Source organism: Pelophylax lessonae (genome assembly GCF_965119305.1).
Source record: "Pelophylax lessonae genome assembly, chromosome: 2".
NCBI classification, from domain to species: Eukaryota; Metazoa; Chordata; class Amphibia; order Anura; family Ranidae; genus Pelophylax; species Pelophylax lessonae.
Genome location: NC_138769.1, coordinates 587,706,130 through 587,726,138, shown reverse-complemented (window position 1 = coordinate 587,726,138; position 20,009 = coordinate 587,706,130). Strand labels below are relative to the sequence as shown.

General features: G+C 44.7%; 1 protein-coding gene across 2 annotated transcripts in view; it reads left to right on the top strand.

Annotated features, from left to right (window-relative positions):
• Window positions 1-3,873: 3,873 nt before the first annotated feature.
• Window positions 3,874-20,009, top strand: part of DIP2B (disco interacting protein 2 homolog B) — a 400,603-nt gene continuing 384,467 nt past the window's right edge. For both annotated transcript variants that reach the window (XM_082244510.1, XM_082244509.1), the window contains exon 1: window positions 3,874-4,051. In XM_082244510.1, the coding sequence (XP_082100636.1) occupies window positions 3,964-4,051 (88 nt within the window). In that variant the 5' untranslated portion in view covers window positions 3,874-3,963. The remainder of the gene's footprint in view (window positions 4,052-20,009) is intronic.

The window sequence follows — 20,009 nt, the reverse complement described above, 5'->3', positions numbered from 1 at the left end:
GGAAGAGTGGAGAGTCACAAAATCCAAGTTGCATAAGGTCCACTGTTTCCACAGTCAATGATGATTTGGGCAGCCATGTCATCTGCTGGTGTTGGTCCACTGTGATTTATCAAGCCCAAAGTCAGCGCAGTCCTCTACCAGGAAACTGTAGAGCACTTCATGCTTCCCTCTGCTGACCAGCTTCATGGAGATGCTGATTTCATTTTCCAGTAGGACTTGGCACCTGCCCACACTGCCAAAAGTACCAATACCTGGTTTAATTATGGAGGTATCACTGTGCTTGAATGGCCAGCAAACTCGCCTGACCTAAACCCCATAGAGAAGTTGTGGGGTATTGTCAAGAGGAAGATGAGACACAAGACCCAACAATGCAGATGAGGTGAAAGCCACTATCAAAGTAACCTGGGCTTCCATAACACCTCGGCAGTGCCGCAGGCTGATCGACCTCATGCCACGCTGCATTGACGCAGTAATTCATGAAAATGGAGCCCCGACCAAGTATTGAGTGCATACTATACTGTACATACACATACTTTTCAGTAAACCAACATTTCTGTATTAAAAATTATTTTTTATTGATCTTATGTAATATTCTAATTTTCTTAGATACAGAATTTTGGGTTTTTACTAGTTGTAAGCCATAATCATCAAAATTAAAAGAAAGAAATGCTTGAACTATAACACTCTTTGTATAATGCATCTATATAAAATATGATTTTCACTTTTATATATAAAATTAACTTTTAGATGATATTCTAATTTTTGGAGATGCGCCTGTATTTGAGCCAAGGCTTACTGACACACAGGGGAGGACTGGGCCAGGAGTCAGGGGGGCAATTGACCCCTGGGCCGCTTTGATGCCCCGTAAAAAGGCTGCACCACTTCTGCCACAGACATGCCTAAAGGATTCCTGGTGAAGAGAAGTAAAAAGTCCCCACCACTGACCTACTGAGTGTGGGTTGAAAACAAAGACAGAGTGCAGGCCTCCCTCCCCAGCATGGATGGTGTAAACCATGGTTGTCCAACCTTTTGGCTTCTTTGGGCCACATTGAGTGTAGAGAAATTTTCTCGGGCCGCATATAAAATATATACTATAGTTAAGGTATATAAGTAATAAAATGCTGCTGCGCCCTTGCCACGCAGCCGCACCCCCGCACTAATTTAACACAACTAGAAGATGATCAAATGAAATGGAATCAGTATACAGAGGTTTACTTCTTCTGAGAGATAATAAAGGAACACTCTAACCACCATGACCACTTCAGTGATTTGAAGTGGTCATGGTGGTAGGAGTCAGAAACACTGCACATGCTCACATTCCCCCCCCTCCCCGAGGCAGCCTCTGCCTACCGTTAGTTGGAAGCCACTGTGGCTATGCCCCCGACCCGACTTCCTTCCTCCCCAGCAAAATAAAAATTGTCAGGGGGCAGTGGGCCGCATTGCCTGGGGTTCTGGGCCGCAGGTTGGACATACCTGGTGTAAACTGTATCTGAGCAGAGGCCGGTTCCATGCCTCACTGGAGACTCTTCTGCCCCGGCCAGCCCCAATCGAGCTGTCCCAGCTCCCCCCAACCTACCCCTGCTCACCACGTCGGGAGCCCAGGTTCAGCCGGTAAGAAGAGAGTATCTGGAGCAGTGCTTCAGCTTGGAAGGGGGGTCAGGAGGAGGATTGGGAAAGTGGGAGGGGGGGTGAGGGATTGTGGGAGGGGAGCCGAGTCACTGCACCATGGGCCTCTGGTTTGTACTTGCCCCCTGGGTCAAAAGTTGCCAGTCTGTCCCTGCTGACACATGTCAAAGTTGCAGAACTGTGCTCAGGAGTTAAAGCGCAACTCCACTTTTATTAAGAAAAAAAAAACATTCCCCTCTGAGTGATCTATGTACATTACAAGGTTTTTAACAAACTTTGTTGCAGATTCCTACCGTTTGTTATTCTGAAGAAACCTCTAATGGGAGGGGTTTGATAATTATTAAACAGCTGCTGCAGAATCAGGGCTCTAATGAGGAAAATTGTTAAGTCTGCATCCTTTTAGCTGGTTTTTCCTGTTGGGAATATCTTACCAAAAATTACATTTTTGTTGCAGGGGATGCCATAAATCTGACTTGTATCTTAGTGCAGACTTCTGGGAAAATCTGTGTTCTGTAGACATTCTGTGTACAGAACACCTCCAGGTAGCCATATTTACAGAAAATTACAGAGCTGCAGATTGAAAAGGAAAGGTAATTTTTAATAACATTTAATTACAATGTGACTTGTTTCCCAATTGTATATGCTATATTACTTTTTTTCATTTGCTTCTTTTCCCCCATGAAAGTGAAGTTACCCTTTAAGGTTTGTTTTACCCTCTGCCATGAAGGGGCTAAAGAATAACTAAAGGCAAAACTTTTTTTTAGTTTTAGATAAAGTAGAGAGGGGATTAGAACCCCTGTCAGTATCTACTGCTGTCTGTGCCACCGTTAAGGATATTCAACCTCTCTAATTGTGCTGTTTACTATTGAAAGTATAAGAAAATCCCAACATTTTTGGGTTGTCTCCAGAAAAGTAATAGAGGGGAAAACTTCCATTGGGGGCACTAGTTCTGGTGATCTGAGGGTCCCCAAGGAATTCCCTTAATTTTCAGATATTTCCTCTCACTTCCTGTTTGGCTATGAGACAGGAAGTGAAGGGAAATCTCCGCAATGGGACACAGATGGCAAACAAAAATCTGACAGGGGTTATAACCCTCCCTTTCCAAAATGGAAAAAAAAGTTGCTTATAGTTCTAATTTAACCACTTGCCGACCAGCCGCCGCAGTTATATAGTGACAGGTCGGCAGGTTCCCGCGATCACTCCCCATTAAGAGAGAACTGCGGTCTGCCATTGTAAACACAGCAGACTGTTCTCTTAGCTATCAAAACACAGAGCCCCTGTGTTCCTCCTATTTAGGATCACAGGTCTATGTGTTGATTTCACAAGCCCACCCCCCTCACAGTTAAAAAACACTCCCCTAGGCTTACTTTTAACCCTTTGATCACCCCTGGGGTAACCCCTTCCCTGCCAGTGTCATTATAACAGTAACAGTGCATATTTTTAGCACTGACTACTGTAGTAATGTCACTGGTCCCCCCTAAAGTGTCAGTTAGGGGTTTGATCTGTCTGCAATGTCGCAGTCCTGCAAAACATCGCTGATTGCCATTACTATTAAAAAGATATAAATAAATAAAAATTACATAAATCTTTCCCGTAGTTTGTAGACGCGATAACCAACCAAAATGCACCTATTGGGATTATTTTTTTTTTTACCAAGAATATGTAGCAGAATACAAATTGGACTAAAATGATGAAAAAATTTGATTTTTACATTTTTTTATTGGGTATGTTATATAGCAGAAAGTGAAAAATATAGCTTTTTTCCCCCCAGAATTGTCGCTCTTTTTTTGTTTATAGCGCAAAAAATAAGAACCGCAGAGGTGATCAAATACCAGCAAAAGAAAGCTCTATGTGTGGGAAAAAAGGACATTTTTTTGGGTACAGGTACAGCATAGCACAACTGCGCAATTTTCTGTTAAAATAACGCAGTGCCGAATCACAAAAAATGGCCTAGTCGTTAAGGGGGCAAATCCTTCCGGTCAGAAGTGGTTAAAATCCTTGTAATGTATGTATATCACTCAGAGGGGAATATTTTTTTTTTCTCAATGAGTGCTTAATATTGGAAGGTGACGTTTCAGAGTTGTACACTAGGTGGCAGCCACGTCCCGGTTGCACAGCGCCTGCGACCTATGGAGCTCCCCAGTCAGCTCTTGTCCTGCAGTACCGGCACAGGCCGCCAGCTGGTGTCAGTGCGCACGCTGTCAGCCGTGGGATGTGCGGCTGTGTGGTCATGTGACGCGAGGCTGGGCCTGGCATGGCGGCCGTAGTGAGTGCTATGCGCTGAGCTCCCGGTAATTCAAACCTTTGGGCTTCATAAGAGGCTACCCGGCCGGCTCTATGGCGGAGAGAGGAGGCTTCGAGGTGTCAGCCCTCCCGAAGGAGGTGAGGGAACAGCTGGCCGAGCTGGAGCTCGAGCTGTCAGAAGGTGAGTGTGGTGTATATGTGCGGCTGCCTGCCCTGACACTGGGGGAGGGGGAGGAGGAGAGGGGGGGATGAGGTGCTGCTGCTCATCACATCCAGACCTATCACAGGGGACCCCCATGGATCAGGGGACCTCCAGCAATGACATTGTCACCCTGTCCTGATATGTCACCCTTGGTGATGGTGACAACCTGTCATTTCTATTGAGGGGACAATACTCATCTATGATTGGCACCATTGTCCATGCTGAGTGATGACATGTATGATGAGCCCCCTGTGATGTCTGCCATTCTCTGCTGCCTCCTCCTGGGTAGAGGAATGTGCTGGCATCTTATCAATAAGTGCTAATTAATAGAGGGTGGCTGAGACTTCCATCTGCCAGGGAACAAAGAGGGACCCTGAGAATGTCGCTGTGCAGAATACAGGCATGTGTGAGCCAGGCAGAGCGCCTGGTGGGCATCCTTCAAGCATGGTGGCTTTACAGGGCACGCTGGCACCTGTAGTCCTTCAGCGGGTGGGAGACACGCAGTTGATTTGTTTCTGATTGAAGACCTGTGCACTTAGTGTGTGTTGTCATAGTCTTTGGAGCTTTATGGTCGGTCAGTTTATCGTCTTTGATTGGTTGTGGAGTAGTGAGAGGTTATCCAGAATTCATATTTTGCAGTAAGCTGGATCAGCCCTTGGGTTCCTGATATATCATTAGCACATGAGAACAGCAGATTCCTGGCAGAAAATCCCAGCATAAAAATGTCAGGATGGGCTGTAGAGTAAATGCGCGTTTTCGTAGAGACATGCGTCAAAATTACACTGGCTTTCTCGCACGCGTGTGAGCTACTGTCTGCCAGCACAGATCTATACACACCTGTGTGTAAGGACACAATAGAAACAATGGGCTGTATTTAGATTGATAAAGAAAAATTGAGTTTTTAGGCATCCCGTGTGCAAGAGTTCTTAGCGTGATCAGGTAAGTCATTGGAGGAGTGTCTGATGTCATAGAGCCAGTATGGAAATGATACAATAAAGCCTTGTAGACATAGGAAATGTGCTGGTTGCAGTACCTGGAACAATGGATGGTCCAGAAGAAAAGTATTTGTCATCCATGGCAACCATTCAGCTTCCACCTGCTGTATACACCTAGTGCAGCTCAGGCTGGCAGACCATGTGCTCTGAGGGCTGACCTGAGACTGAGGAATACCAGGTGTGTCGAAAAAGTTTGGTGAATGGTATCGGAAAACAAACAAATTTACATTTGTTGGCCTTCACAATGAATAATCCCCATCCTTCACTATAGACTTTTGGCAAGGCTCATAGTAGAGGTGCACCGAATAGAAATGTTGGTACTGAAAAGTCAGAATGCACTTGACCGAAACTGATAATTACAGTATTTAAATGAATATGAATTTGTCAGCCATTATCAACATCTTTAGCACAAGAAAAATGCATCCCTTTTTAAAGCGGAGTTCCGGCCTCAAATACCTTTTTTTAACTAAAAATACCCCTATGATACTAATCCATCGCCCTTTACAGAACCGCTATTCTCATACTTACAAGGTGTACAGTATTGGATTTTAGTCAAAATCTTACTTTTAAAAACGCTGTCTGAGCGTGGCCATCTTGGATGTGGGCATCTGAAGCTGCAGTGTAATCTGCTATGTCCTTCTTCCTGATTCCAGGGAGTGTTCTGGAAGTTCTTCCTGATTCCAGCCTCCTGGAAGTGATGACAAACCGCTCCCAGGATGCAATGCAAAGGCAGAAGTGATGTCAGTGGCCTTGGCCACAGAGGGGGGAGAAGGAGGAAGTACAATAAAAAATTCCTTGAAAATAAGGTAAGGGATCCCCGAAAAAAATTGAAAATGCCCAATTGTTGATCAGCATAGCGAGCACTCCAGGAATCACTAAAGTTGCAAAATAGGCCGGAACTCCACTTTAAATTCTATGTATGTCTTCAAACTGGTTTGTTGCGCTGCCGTTGTGGTTTTAAAAATCTTGCTTGCTGCATTTTTGGTCAGTTAAAATACACCCCTTCCTTTGCATCAATAATGCACCCATGTTACAATTTTGATGCTGTTTTTTGAGTCACGTGACCTATGAAAAACACACCATAAGCACAGTTTTCTTTTCCTCTATTGGCAAAAATAATGATGAAAAGACCGCTTTTGACCGATATGTTTTGGGGCATCTTTAGTTCATAAATCTCCTGGAAACTGTCTGCAAGGGCCTCTTTAGCAATTGATCGCAGAGCCACTGTCCCATTTTTGAGTCACATTCACTTTCTATTCATCTCTGGGATGGTACGGATGTGTGATCATAGGGAGACCTTCTTCCATTCTTGGATTGCTGCCACGTCTGCAAAACGTGCACCTTTCATGGCGCTCTTCAGGCATGGAAACAGAAGTCCGCAGGCACCAGGTCAGGGGAGTACAGTGGATGATCGAGAACAGGTGCACTGAGCCAAGACTTGGTGCACACGGGTCTCACAAGGGCGCAGGATAGATCCTGGTCACACATGGTAATGAGGTTTCCGTTTTGCTTACTGTTTGTCAGCTTGTGTGGCACAAACTGTGAACAGATCTTCCTCTTACCCGAATCTTTGCAGATGATGGTGCGCACCATGTCCTTGTTAATGATCAATTCCTCCACCATCAATCGTTGTTTGTCACACTCGCTCGATCATGTTTGAGGTTCTGCTTGTCGACAGCCGACAAAACTTGGCTCATCTTAAGTCGTTTCCTTCCCATTGCAAAAGTGTTTGAACCAGTAGTGAACATATTTTCTGCTCCCGGCTTCCGTCCCTAACAGCCCATTCACACTGCCGCGACAGGATTTTGTGGGGCGACCTGTGAAGTCGCGGTGCACCGCGACCTCGGCGCGACATGCACGGACTTCATATAATTGAAGTCAATGCAAGTCGCCTCCAGGTCGCCCCAAAGTAGTACAGGACCTTTTTTCTTAGTCGGAGCGATTTGTGTCGCTCCTATTAGAGCGGGTCCTGTACTATTCAATGGCGAGCGACAGAGCGGGTCCTGTACTATTCAATGGCGAGCGACCGACCGCGACTTGTCAGGCGACCAAGTCGCGCTAGTGTGAATGGACCCTTACACTTACACCAGTATTTCATGCATCTTCATCGCCGTTTCCCCAATTTGTAGCAGAACTTGATGTTCACTCGTTGCTCCATTGCTCTGTGGCTCCACCTCTCACACAGACTACGTTCAACTGCCAGCAGCGGGTTTACCCTGATGGTCACATGTACTCTATACCAGGTGGCGCTTCTCAATGTGTCTCTGGATAGCCATGTTTGTGCCCGCACCTCGCCCATGTTGCTGTTTAGAAATCAGACCATTCACCAAACTTTTTAGACCTACCTTGTACACTATGGTACAGATACTACCGGGGTCATGCATTGGGAATCATTTGTTAGTGTTTGTGTAAATTGGTTAACTTACTGTTATTAGGGGAAAAACTCCTAGAAGGCTTCATCTACACCCCTTTATTGATTGGCGGCAGCAAGACCGTGTGTAGAAATCAAATGTAGGATTGCGCTTACATTTACACACAGCATAAATGGACCCTCTGGGCCACTGCTGCTCAGGACCAACATGTAAATGTCAATATGTAACCAGCAGTGGCGCTGCTGCTGATGACACACTGTTAATGTTTACATGCCAGTCCTGAACAGTTCATTAATGCAGTGCCAGCGCATGCACAGAATAATCATGAGTTATTTTGAACAATTGAAGGGCGAGGTAAATCTGCAAATGCATACATGACTCGTTTAGAGCCGACTTGTAATCATCAATAGTGTGTAATTGGCATCGTTAGCTACACATTGATAATAAAATGTTGGCCGGCAGCCAGTAGCATAAAATAGGATCCAGTTATGGCCCCAGACATAGCTTTGTTCTAGTTTTTTTTCTTTTTTTTTTTGCTTTGCTTTTGAATGCAGCGCCAACATGACACTGCTAGGCACAACTGTGTGAATGGGCCCTTTTAGGATTCAGTTTTTTGAAGATAAAAATACTTTTAGTGGCAGGCTAACTCCCTGCACCTCTTCCTCGCTATGGTTTTCATACCCCCCAACTACAAGCCTCTGAACAATGGGGAACCTCTTCCGTGTACTGTGATCTACGCTGTACCTGGCTTCATGTGCATGCTCCACAGGCTTTGCTGTCCTCTTTTCCGTAAGTTCCACATGAATACCTGTTTCCTTGCAGGCTGGTAAGCCATGGGTCTGTTGAACTGAGGTCGGTGAGGGGTGGGGGGTTCTGGTGGATAGCTTGGGTGCAAATGAGAGAGGAAGATTGGTCAGATGTGCTGTATATAAGAAGAGCAGTCGATTATCCTGTTGAACCATTGGCACTTACCTTAATTAATACAGCTATACAGTAATTAGCCAGCACTTTATGTAATATTAAATATCACCTCAATATGCATTTGTACTGGCCTGCAGCAATGGCCTGCCAGCAGCTTTAGGGCTGGGTGAGAAATTGGCAGCAGTGTAAGCCAATCTTGTTTTACTACATTTCACAGTACTGTGAGTCTAAAAAATGGACTATGCTGACTGGAGAAGAGAGCACAGAGATGAGATCATCAGTGATCAGCTGTTCCTTCTCTGTCTTAATGACCGTGAGACCAACCCGTATTTCTTTGCCATGGAGGAAAGCAAATGCCTGGATTACAAAGCTGAAAGACAAATATAGTCCCTAAATGGTCAGGTGCTCACCCACAAAGAAATCCATACAAATCCAACAGTGGTTTAGAGGCACTCGCTGGTCTTGAAGAGGAGGAAGATCAAAAACAGCAGACACAAGTGTCTGGAGAAAGATGGACTGAGCTTCTAGGAAACGTTGACAATAAAAACATTGCTGTTTTTTGATCTTCCTCTGCAAGACCTGTGAGTGCCCCCAAGGCTTCATTCACACCTGGGCGTTTTGACTCATGGGCAGAATCGCCACGATTCTGCCCCCCGGTTTTAAAACGCCCAGGTGTGACTGCCAAATCCTCACAACACACATTTCAGGTGACATTTATTTTAATGGCACCTAAAAACACGGCGTGAACGTGATAAATGGCAGCAAAAAAGCTCCTGAACTTTCTTTGAGGGACAAGCTTCATGCAATGTATTTTGCCAGGATTGCAGAATGATTTATCTCCCCAGAACCGCACTACATTTTTAGGTGCCATTCAAATGAATGGCATCTGAAATGTGCGATTTGTCATTCTCACCTGGGGATTTTGAAATTGTGCGCAGAATTACAGCTATTCCGCCTGTAATTCAAAACGCCCATGTGTGAATGCAGCCTTAATCAGATTTGAATTAGTACAGAAGTATAGATTTTCGCCAGTAAGTTAGTTCCGCAATTTGTATTTGCCCCCTACTGTACGGTTTGATTGCATACAGAGGGATACATTTCTCCTTTAGGGTGAATTCACACATGATTGCAAAGCAGCCAGAGCAATTCAACACTCCACACACGCTTGACACCATCTGAACCAAATAAGTTTATCTTGGTCTCATCAGACCACAGGACATGGTTCCAGTAATCCATGTTCTTAGTTTGCTTGTCTTCAGCAAACTGTTTGCAGGCTTTCTTGTGCATCATCTTTAGAAGAGGCTTCCCTCTGGGATGACAACCATGCAGACCAATTTAATGCAGTGTGCAGCGTATGGTCTGAGCACTGACAGGCTGACCCCCCCGCCCCCCATCCCCTCAACCTCTGCAGGAATTCTGGCAGCACTCATGCGTCTATTTCTCAAATAGAACCTCAGGATATGACGCTGAGCACATGCACTCCACTTCTTTGGTCGACCATGGCGAGGCCTGTTCTGAGTGGAACCTGTCCTGTTGTATGGTCTTGGCCACTGTGCTGCAGCTTAGTTTCAGGGTCTTGGCAATCTTCCTAAAGCCCAGGCCATCTTTATGTAGAGCAACAATTCTTTTTTTTTCAGACCCTCAGAGAGTTCTTTGCCATGAGGTGCCATGTTGACTTCCAGTGACCAATGAGAGAGTGAGAGCGATAACACCAAATTTTACACACCTGCCCGTTCACACCTGAGACCTTGGAACGCTAATGAGTCACATGACACCGGGGAGAGAAAATGGCTAATCGGGCACAATTTGGACATTTTCAGTTAGGGGTGTACTCCCTTTTGATGCAAGCAGGTTATACATTAATGGCTGTGTGTTGAGTTATTTTGAGGGGGACAGCAAATTTACACTGTTATACAAGCTGTACACTCACTACTTTACATTGTAGCAAAGTGTAATATCTTCAGTGTTGTCACATGAAAAGATAGAATAAAATATTTACAAAAATGTGAAGGGCGTACTCACTTTAGTAAGATTCTGTATAAAACATTTACAAAACGTAGACTTCATTCACTGCAGTGTCTGACAGCACGATATGCTGCACTGCTTGACATTGCAGTGCGATTCGGGCTGGGGCTCTGCGATAAGTTGCAGCATGTCTGCATTTTATTGCAGCACACTGCAGTGCTCAACTCAGTGTGAATGGGATACATATGAAAACAATTGTTTCCTGTGTGTCCCTGCGGTGACAGACCTTTTGCTGTGCGGTAAAACATCTGTCACCGCACATAGTGTAAATAGACCCTTAAAGTGCTTGAAAAGGCACAAAGTTTTTATATATGTATATAATATATATGATAAAAAGCCTTCTGTGTGCATTAGCCCTCCTCATCCCCCTAATACTTACCTGAGGTCCATCTAGATCCAACGTTGTTCCAATAGAGACTCGGCTCTTTGGGACTCTCCTCCTTTTTGGCTGAGACAGAAGGGTGGCCCCATTGGCTCCCGCTGCTGTCAAAGTAAGTGAGCCAATAAGGAGAGAAAGGGGGCAGGGCTGGGCCAGGTCGTGGCTCCATATCTGAATGGACACATAGAGCAGTGGCTCAGCTCAGGCGCCTCTATAGCAAGCAGCTTTAAAGGGGAACCCGAGAAGAGGAGGATCTGGGCTGCTCTGTGCATAACCACTGCACAGAGCAGGTAAGGATAATATGTTATTTAAAAAAAAAAAAAAAGGCTTTCGTATTACTTTAAAGGTAAACTCAACACAATGTGCTCAGACCCCGTTCACACTGGGGCGACCTGTCAGGCGACCTGGTCGCCTGACAGGTCGCCTGCCATAGAGAAGCTGCGGACCCGTTCTAATAGGAGCGACACAAGTCGCTCCGACTTAGAAAAAGGGTCCGGAGCTTCTTTGGGGCGACCTGCATTGACTTCAATGTTATGAAGTCCGTGCCGGCCGCTCCGAGGTCCCGGTGCGAGCTGCGCGCCGCGACCTGTGAGGTCGCCCGACAAGTCGGATCGCCCCAGTGTGAACGGGGTCTAAATGTAAAGTTAAAAAAAAAAAGAATACTGTTTTACCTGCTAAAGGATTAGCAATTTATCAAGTATTTTCATGATATTCTTTTGCCAAGCTGCATAACCAGTATTATCTACTTCTAAATGCTTGGGCCGTACTGCTTCCTGTGTTACCTCTCTGCTCATTGGACACAGATGATTCATTTTCATTGCTGTTTCATTGCGTAATCGGCAGGCAGAAGTTAAGCTGCCCATAGATGGATCCAAGTTGGGATAGTTCAGCAGGGTCTGGCCAAATGTTGATCCATCTATGGCTGTTATCATCTAAAGATCAAATTATGTTGAATGGGAGTGTTGGAAAGTTTTTCTTCATCAGGCATTTGCAGCCGCTGAACAGGGTATTCTAACAGAAGTGGGGTCCCACTGTCATAATATAATGGCACGGTGGGGAGGATTCCTCTATTTGATTTTTTTTTCGATCATCCCTCTGAATAAAATAAAACAAGACCTCTATAGCCAACCTGAAGGTAGCCATGCATGACTTGATTTTCCCTCATTCAGCGCATGGGATGTACACGGAAGGATTAAATTGATTTCTCCAGCCATATGGCAGCCTGATATTGTATTCAGGAGTCTTGCAACCCATGGCTGCCTTAATGCCCAAACTGTAACTGCATCTGATAGGATGCAGCCACCTGATACATATTGTTGAGCCAGGTGGTGCTTGCAGCTTGGTTTTTGGCTGATTCAGCAGCAATAAGTTGAAATTCCAGCTGTGTATTTAAGGCCCCTTTCACACGGGTGCCTCCTCTGATCTCCGCTGAGCAGGCGGATGACAGGTCCCTCTCCGCTCACTGAGCAGAGATGGACACAGTCCCACTCTCACCTATGGGGGATCAAATCCGATCTGCCAGATGGATGTAAACCAGGACCACCATCTGTCTGGATTTGGCGAATTGGATCGGATAGTGGCAGGTGTCAACAGACATGTCACCGCTGACATCCGCCGCTCCATAAGGTCCATGGAGGGTCTGGTCAGGTCCGCCTGAAAAACTGACAAGTGGACCTGATTGGACAGCCTGTGTGAAAGGGGCCTTAGTGATACAGGAAACTAAAAATAGGTACCAGTAAAAAAAGGTGTCCTCTGTCTGCCCATGAATTGTGGCTGCGGTTTAAACCGGGCATAGGCTCCTCAAATTTTGGCTGTTCAGCCCACAAAAGACAGAAATAGATTCCAGTCTCAGAAGATGCAACCACCGTTCAAGAGAGAATTTTTTCCCTGGCAAAATCCTTTTCCTTTTTGTTTTTTTTTTTTTTTTTTGTTTTTTTTACTAATCTTGTTGAGCTATGGGTGCCAAATTTTGTCCGATTTACCATTGGTTGGCACAAATGCGAGCTGTCTAATGCCCCATACACACGTACCGATCGTCGTCCGAACGATCGGCCGTCTTTTGTCCAGGGCTGTCGGTGTCTGTTGAAAAGTGCAAAAGACTGCACAAGAATTTTGACTGCAGAAGTGAGGTCATGTGATGGTTAACTTTCCCTGTGTTTTTTTTCTTTTCTGAGCATGTCCAGTCTTGCAAATCTGCTGTCTGTCGGCCGAATTCTGTACTGACTGGCGAACAATCGGCCGCTCTGGTGTCGGCATACAAAAATTTTCATGCTTGCAAGACAGATTCTTTTCGGCCGAAAGTGAGCTGTCGGCTGTCGGAAGCATCATACTAACAAGCCTACAATCGGCAGATCGGTCGTCGGCCGAAGCTTTTCGGCCGGCGATCGGTACGTGTGTACGGGCCTTAAGTCCAGCTTATGAGACAAAAAAGTCTGCGCGGAATTACAAATTCTTTGGCAGTTGGAAGAGTTCCATATATGTGTTGTAACTCTGTATTCAGCTGTTTGCCTGGAGTTCTTTATTCTCTCACTGTAAACCTTATCCTGCTATTGTTTTCATAACTGTTGGTCTTTAGGAAATTGGTCTCCGTATTGGGCCTGAGCAGTCTTGTTACAAAATTGTAGCAGAATTTGTACAGTACTTAGATACCCTCCGGGCCACATTCTAAGCTATGTTATCTTGTGGAATCCCATCTATGTAACTTAATAGACCGGTCTTATTAGTATTGTTGGCTGAAACCAAGGAGGAGGCAAATGTGCAGAAAAATTGTATTGTAATACAAAAAATAGTATAGACGTGCATGTCTGATCTGTTTGTAGTTAAACACGGCCATACGGCAAAATGTTTTCATCTACTTCCTTTCTAACCTACATATACCAAGAAAAATACAATCACACGAGCCTATGTTTAAGGGCCAAGTGTAAAATGTAATGTTGGGTTTTGTGTGCTGCATACAGCTTTGCATACACATCTATAAAAACATTCCATTCAAATCCAAATAAAAAAACATTTTTAAGAAACGTTTTCATTGAATTCACTTCCCGGTTTTCTTGTGCACTGGTGATGTAGCCAGTGGCTTCCAGCTGCTTCCTGGGAAGGCTAAGTCACCGGTGTTTTCTAGAAATATCCCATGGGTAAATGGATACCTCAGGGGTGATGGGGCTTTTTTTTTTGGAGATTACGTGTAGTTGTTTATATATTAATTGCCATTTGCACAGTGTAAGAGTCGGTTCACACTAGCGTGACTTGTCAGCCTGACAAGTCGCACTCCCTCGCGGTCCATTGACCGTAACAGGACCCGTTCTAATAGGAGAGACACAAGTCAATCCGACTTAGAAAAATAGTCCTGTACTACTCTGGGGCGACCTCGGAGCGGTTGCATAGACTTCCATTATGTGAAGTCCCTGCAAGTCGCTCCGAAGTCGTGGTGCAATGTAATGCACAAGTCGCCCCCCAAGTAGTAAGGAGTCGTGTCGCCTCAGTGTGAACCGGCTCTTAGTATCAGGTTGCTATGGCAATGTCTAAACAATTGCAAACGGCATGAGATCTCATATAACATTGGCACCAGATTTGGCGCATGTGCTATTGCTGGGCCATCACACAAATTCAGAAGAGGCTGGCCACCCATGTCTACAATTAGGATGGCAGAGCAGATTTCCACAAGAGGATGAAAAAGGAGCATTTATGTGTTTTACAATACACATATCCGTAATGGTGGAGGTTATATAGGGAGGTGGTGGGGGATCTGCTTTAAAGGGAAACTGGTTTGCTTGCTAATGAGCAGCCCAAATGTCACACTCTAATACCATCTGAGCATTTATTGTTTAGGGGGACATTGATGTTAAAAGGCTGCCTTTTGTAGCTAAACGCAGTGGTGCTCAAACACAAATCCCAGAAAACGGCTGCATTTGGCCGCCTTCATCTGCTGACCTGCCGGTAGCACATGCTGCATCCAGGGAAATGCAAAGCAGGCCAAACTTCGCCTTTGAACTGTCACACATACTGCACCATTGAGATCAATGGGAACCTGCTGACTTGCGTTTGATGCGCGTTTCACTTTCAAGCACAAGAAAACAATTGCTGTGTATACAAGCCCTTTTTGTGACAAGCATATTATTTTACTGTATGTGGAACAATTCTTTCCCAAAATTCAGCTGTTCTAATGAGCACCTTTCATTTCTAGCATGTCACCTACATACACACTTTTACAGTAAAATGACAAGTCTGCTCCTTGATCAAGCAAGTGCTTTCCACACATCTGATTCTAAATGCATTCTGTGTTAAATCTTTAACACACTTTATCAATTTGAGATATAGTGCAGCAAAAAGGCAAAGAAATAGAACAGCAGCAAAGGCTGTATTTCAATAGAAATAGCTCTGGGAAAAAGAAAAGCAGGACTTTTTTTTTGTTTTTAAGGTGAACCTGTAAGTCATTTAAAAATGTTAAAAGAAACCCAGCTATAGGCCTAATGTGTGCAGCAATAGAGCAGCTAATATGCTGTCCCATGTCTGATACCCTAAGGGCTCTTTCACACGGGCGTTCCTTTTTTTTTGCCCGATCAGGTCCTTTTTTTTTTTTTTGTAACGGACATGGATGACACTTGTGTCATCCGGTCCGTATGTCCGTTTTTCATCCCATCCGTTTGCGGATGAAAAACTGACATAATGCATGTCTATGTAAATACGGATGTCTGCGGATGACACCACTGACATCCGTTTTTGCTTCCGTTCCGTTTTTTGAAAGGAAGAAAAAGTAGGGTTCTCCTCCGTTCAAAAAAACTGAACTGAACTGACAAAAAACGGATGTCAGAGGATGATCATCCAATGACATCCGTATTTACATAGAGATACATTATGTCCGTTTTTCATCCGCAAACGGATGGGATGAAAAACGGACATACGGAACGCCCGTGTGAAAGAGCCCTTAGGGCTTACTATGTGCAGTGACCTGCATTTTTTCTGCACCTGATCAACACAGGTCATTTCAAGGGCAAACAGAAACCAATTGTTTTCAGTGTACCCCGTTCTCACCACAATGCTGCCTTGAGGTGAGTTGTAGTGTTTTGTGTAAACCTCCAGACATGCTGTGCATTTTTCTGCACCGTACCAAAGGACAGCTGATGTCACTGTACAGCTGTGGTTCATAGGAATGAATTGTCATTCTTGACATTCAATAAAAATGAAAGAAAAAGAGCCAACAATGTAAAACAGCCCACATGCTAAAATGTAGTTAATATAGAAAATGTTTTGTAAATTGTGTATAGGGCAATCTATTTCAGTGGGTTGCCCTATGCGCAAGAAACATGGAAAAGAAGTTAGTGACCATTTCCAAAAATGCACCGCGGCATCATTAATTTTAGCGTGTGAAAAAAACACAAGCATTAGCAGATGCATGGTGACCAATAACTAATAATGGCGTACATCTGCTAAAGGGCAGCACATTTCTGTGAATGAAAGAAAAGCGCAGGATTTTTGCTTGCGCTCCCAACAAAAGTGTAACCTAGCCTAGAGAAGGTTTTGTATATGCCATCCCCTCCACTACAACATGCTGACATTTTCAGATCTCTCTTGCTAGGTCATGAAATAGGCATTTTATTTCCAGCTTCATTCATATGGGCGTACCAATCCATACACTTGTGTGAAGAGCTGTGTTCAGCTGCCTAGGATGCACAGGATTTCCGTCCAATGGTGTGCAAGCAATCTGTACAGATCAATGCCAGGCGGGCAGATGCACAGCTCTCCGGGGGCTTCTTGGATTGTACATCAGTCAGTCTGCATTTAGATTTGTGCACTAGGCCCCACACGGATATACACTGCACTGATGCACTTGGAGAAAGATGGCTCGATAACGCCTGTGTGAATGAGGCCTTCCAATGCTTGGTGTTCTTCTACATGTGTCTAACAGCACAAAGACCCTAGACACTGTAAGATTCTTGCTTATCGATGGCTGAGGAATAATTGTTGTTGCCTGCGTCAATCAGTGTTTGTCTTTTCATTGTTTTAAATAGAATTGGGATACCTGAGTAACTGAGGCCTAGCGGGGCTATTTTTTCCTTCAGGCTTGAACTGGGGTTATCTAATAAAGTGTTTCTAAATTCATAAGGTTTTTTTTTTTATCTTATTGCATTCTATGTATTAAGATAAAAAGCTTTCTGTGTGCAGCAGCCCCCCTAATACTTACCTGAGCCCCATATCAATCCAGCAGTGTTGCACAAGAGTTTCAGCTGTCCGGAACTCTCCTTCCTAAGGCCTCTTTCACACGGTCCGCCTGCATAGGTGGATCCGTGCTGCTCAGAGGGGGATCAATACACAGATCCCCGCTGAGCAGGCAGGTGACAGCTCCCTCTCTGATCTGTGTGTGGAGAGGGAGGTGTCGGAGCCCCATGCATCTCTATGGGGGAATCGGATGAGAGCGGACCGCCTGTCTGCTCTCATCCGATCCACTGGACAGATGGAAAATAGGGTTTCCATCCGTCCGGATTTCACAGACAGGATCGAATGCTGATGGCAGCAGGGGTCAGCGGAGATGTCTCCACTGACATCCGCTGCCCCATAGGGATGAATGGGGGATCTGATCAGATCCGCCTAAAAAACTTACAGGTGGATTTGATCGGATTGCTTGTGTATGAAAGGACCCTAATTGGTGGAGACAGCAGTGGGTGCCATTTGCATCAGCTGCTGTCATTCAAAGTCAATGAGCCAATGAGGAGAGCGAGGGGACGGCACCGAGCTGCGGCTCTTGTTTTGAATAGACGCACAGCAACGGCTCAGCTGCCCCCATAACAAGCCCCAAAAACTAGACTTTAATATCACTTTAAATTGTTATAGCTGGCATTTGTTTGATTTTCTAAGTTAGTAGGGTCAGATCAGCACTTGTGTTTGACCATAATGATGAGAAAATTCAAGGACAGAATGAAACATTTTTGTCTAACAGTGAATGTGGCTTTTGTTTGGGAAATTCTATTCATTCCAAAATTGAATGTTAACAACAAATTTTGAGGTACTTTTCTAATGACATTTCTCAAGTCTGGTGGCATTATTGAATGTATGGACAAGATTTTTTTGTACAAAATCTACCAGCATATGGCCAGATTTTGTGGCTATTGTAACTAGAAAGAAGTTTTATATACAGTTTAGCTGCAGTTTTTCTAGCTTGGTTGGTAAGTGTTGCATTGACTGTAACAAATGAGAAGTGTGAGCCCTTTGTGTGTGCTGACAGCATGATTTACAGAGGCATATTATCAGGCCCGTCCCTTGGGTGTGCATTATATTGTAATAAGCCGGATGGCTGGAATACTGATGTGACGTGTGATGTGTCTAGGATTGAAAGCAAATGCTATCAGTGGTGTTTTATTAACACTGTTGGGTCGGTCCTATGTTAGCATATAGTGTTTGTGTAATTCCGGGTTAGGAGACATGGACTCTCCTGTGTGTGAATCAGGACTCTAATCTCTGGGTGTTTTCCCATGCGTTCCTGTTGTTTGCCTGCTATTAGCATGCATGATGAAATGTTTCCATACCTCTTAAATAATCACACCTGGGGCACACACTGCCATTCCTCACCAGAAATCAGTTGTGTCGATGGACAGGAAGAAATAGAAGGACGTAATTATTTGTTTTTACATTTAAGCGGTTTACTAATTTTTATAGACACTTTTTAAAAGGGCTTTTAGGACATAATACCCAAGTGAAGGATTGCTATTATACTGGCTGTGTGTTAGTTGATGTACTAGTGCAGGGAAGAACTCCATAAGGCTAGGTTCACACATGCATGGTAAAGAAGAACGCTCGTGATGGTGTAAAAACGGGCTTCTAAAGGAGACTACAAATTGCACAGGCATGGTCTACTGTTGTCACCATCCGCAAACCTTTGCTGGGAAATACCATGCAGCTGCTGTTGAATTGTATGCAAATGGGGAACACAGCATTTTTTTTTAAAAAGTAAGTTGTTTATAATCCACAGTGCTTAAAGCGGAGTTCCGGCCTCAAAAAAATGTTTCCAATAAAAATACCCCCGGGACAGTCGGGGCTAGTGCATTTCAGCAATGCTAGCCTCTGATCTGTCCCCGGGTTCACTTACCTTTTAAGAAGAAATACTTGCCTTGAAAATATCTTATCCAGCACTGCCATCTCAGGTGTGGGCAGCTGAAGCCAGAGCGTCCTCTTTGGTGATGTCAGAGTCCCAGAATGCCCTGCACCGGCCCTGCTCCTCACTTCCGGTGTAGGCGCGTCATCCCTGCACAGCTTCTGTGATTATCCAATTATTTTTCAGGTTACTTAGAGCAAGCGGATGTCAAATTTTCATTTTGAGGCTGGAACTCCACTTTAACCCCTTCAATCGGTCTCCCGGCGGCCCTGTAAGTTGGCTTTAATGCCAGGATGCAGCGCTGCTTCGCCATCATCTGACCCCTGTGATTGGCTCAGTCAGAAGCCATGACCAAGAGTTGGCAGAAACCACATGGTCCATGTGCTGGAAGTGCGCTCTCAGTTTAGAACTTCAGGCCTTGGTGAATGCACATATGCACCGGTTGGGCATTTATAGCCAACTTTTCTACCGCCACTTCTATGTATTATTTGGTCAGCAAGAGGTTAAGAACATTAAGGAATATATTAACAAAGGAGTGGATCTGACATTTACCAAAAGTGCACTGCAGGTAAATCTTCTAATGGCAAAGATTCACCACCACCATGAAGTTTGCCCAGCTTTCTTAAACGCCTTTCCTCTTGACAGCAGTGTTTTTAGAGAAAAAATGGTTAAAGCGTGTCGACATTTAGGCACATCAAGTGCTTGGGCGTCAATGCGTTTCATTGGCCAGGAAAATGAGGAATTACCGCTCAAGCGTGTGATGTGCCTAGTGTTAACGCGTGTGAAGACTCATTTAGATGCGTTAAGCGCATTTTTGCCGCTGAAACGCTGCTGCCCCTGAAAGCACCTGTAGTGGCTTTTTTTCTACCTATAAACACCCTGCCTCTAAATGCCTATGTGTGCATGGACACACAGGCTAACATGGAGGGGCATGTAGAAACAAACAAAAAAACAAGATGCCCCAAAAAGCAGCGTTTTTAAAGCTCAGTGTGCATGAGGCCTTAGGAGGAAAAGCTTTCCATATACCATGGGTGTCAAACTGGCGGCTCTCCAGCTGTTGCAGAACTACAAGTCCCATGAGGCCTTAGGAGGAAAAGCTTGCCATATACCATGGGTGTCAAACTGGCGGCTCTCCAGCTGTTGCAGAACTACAAGTCCC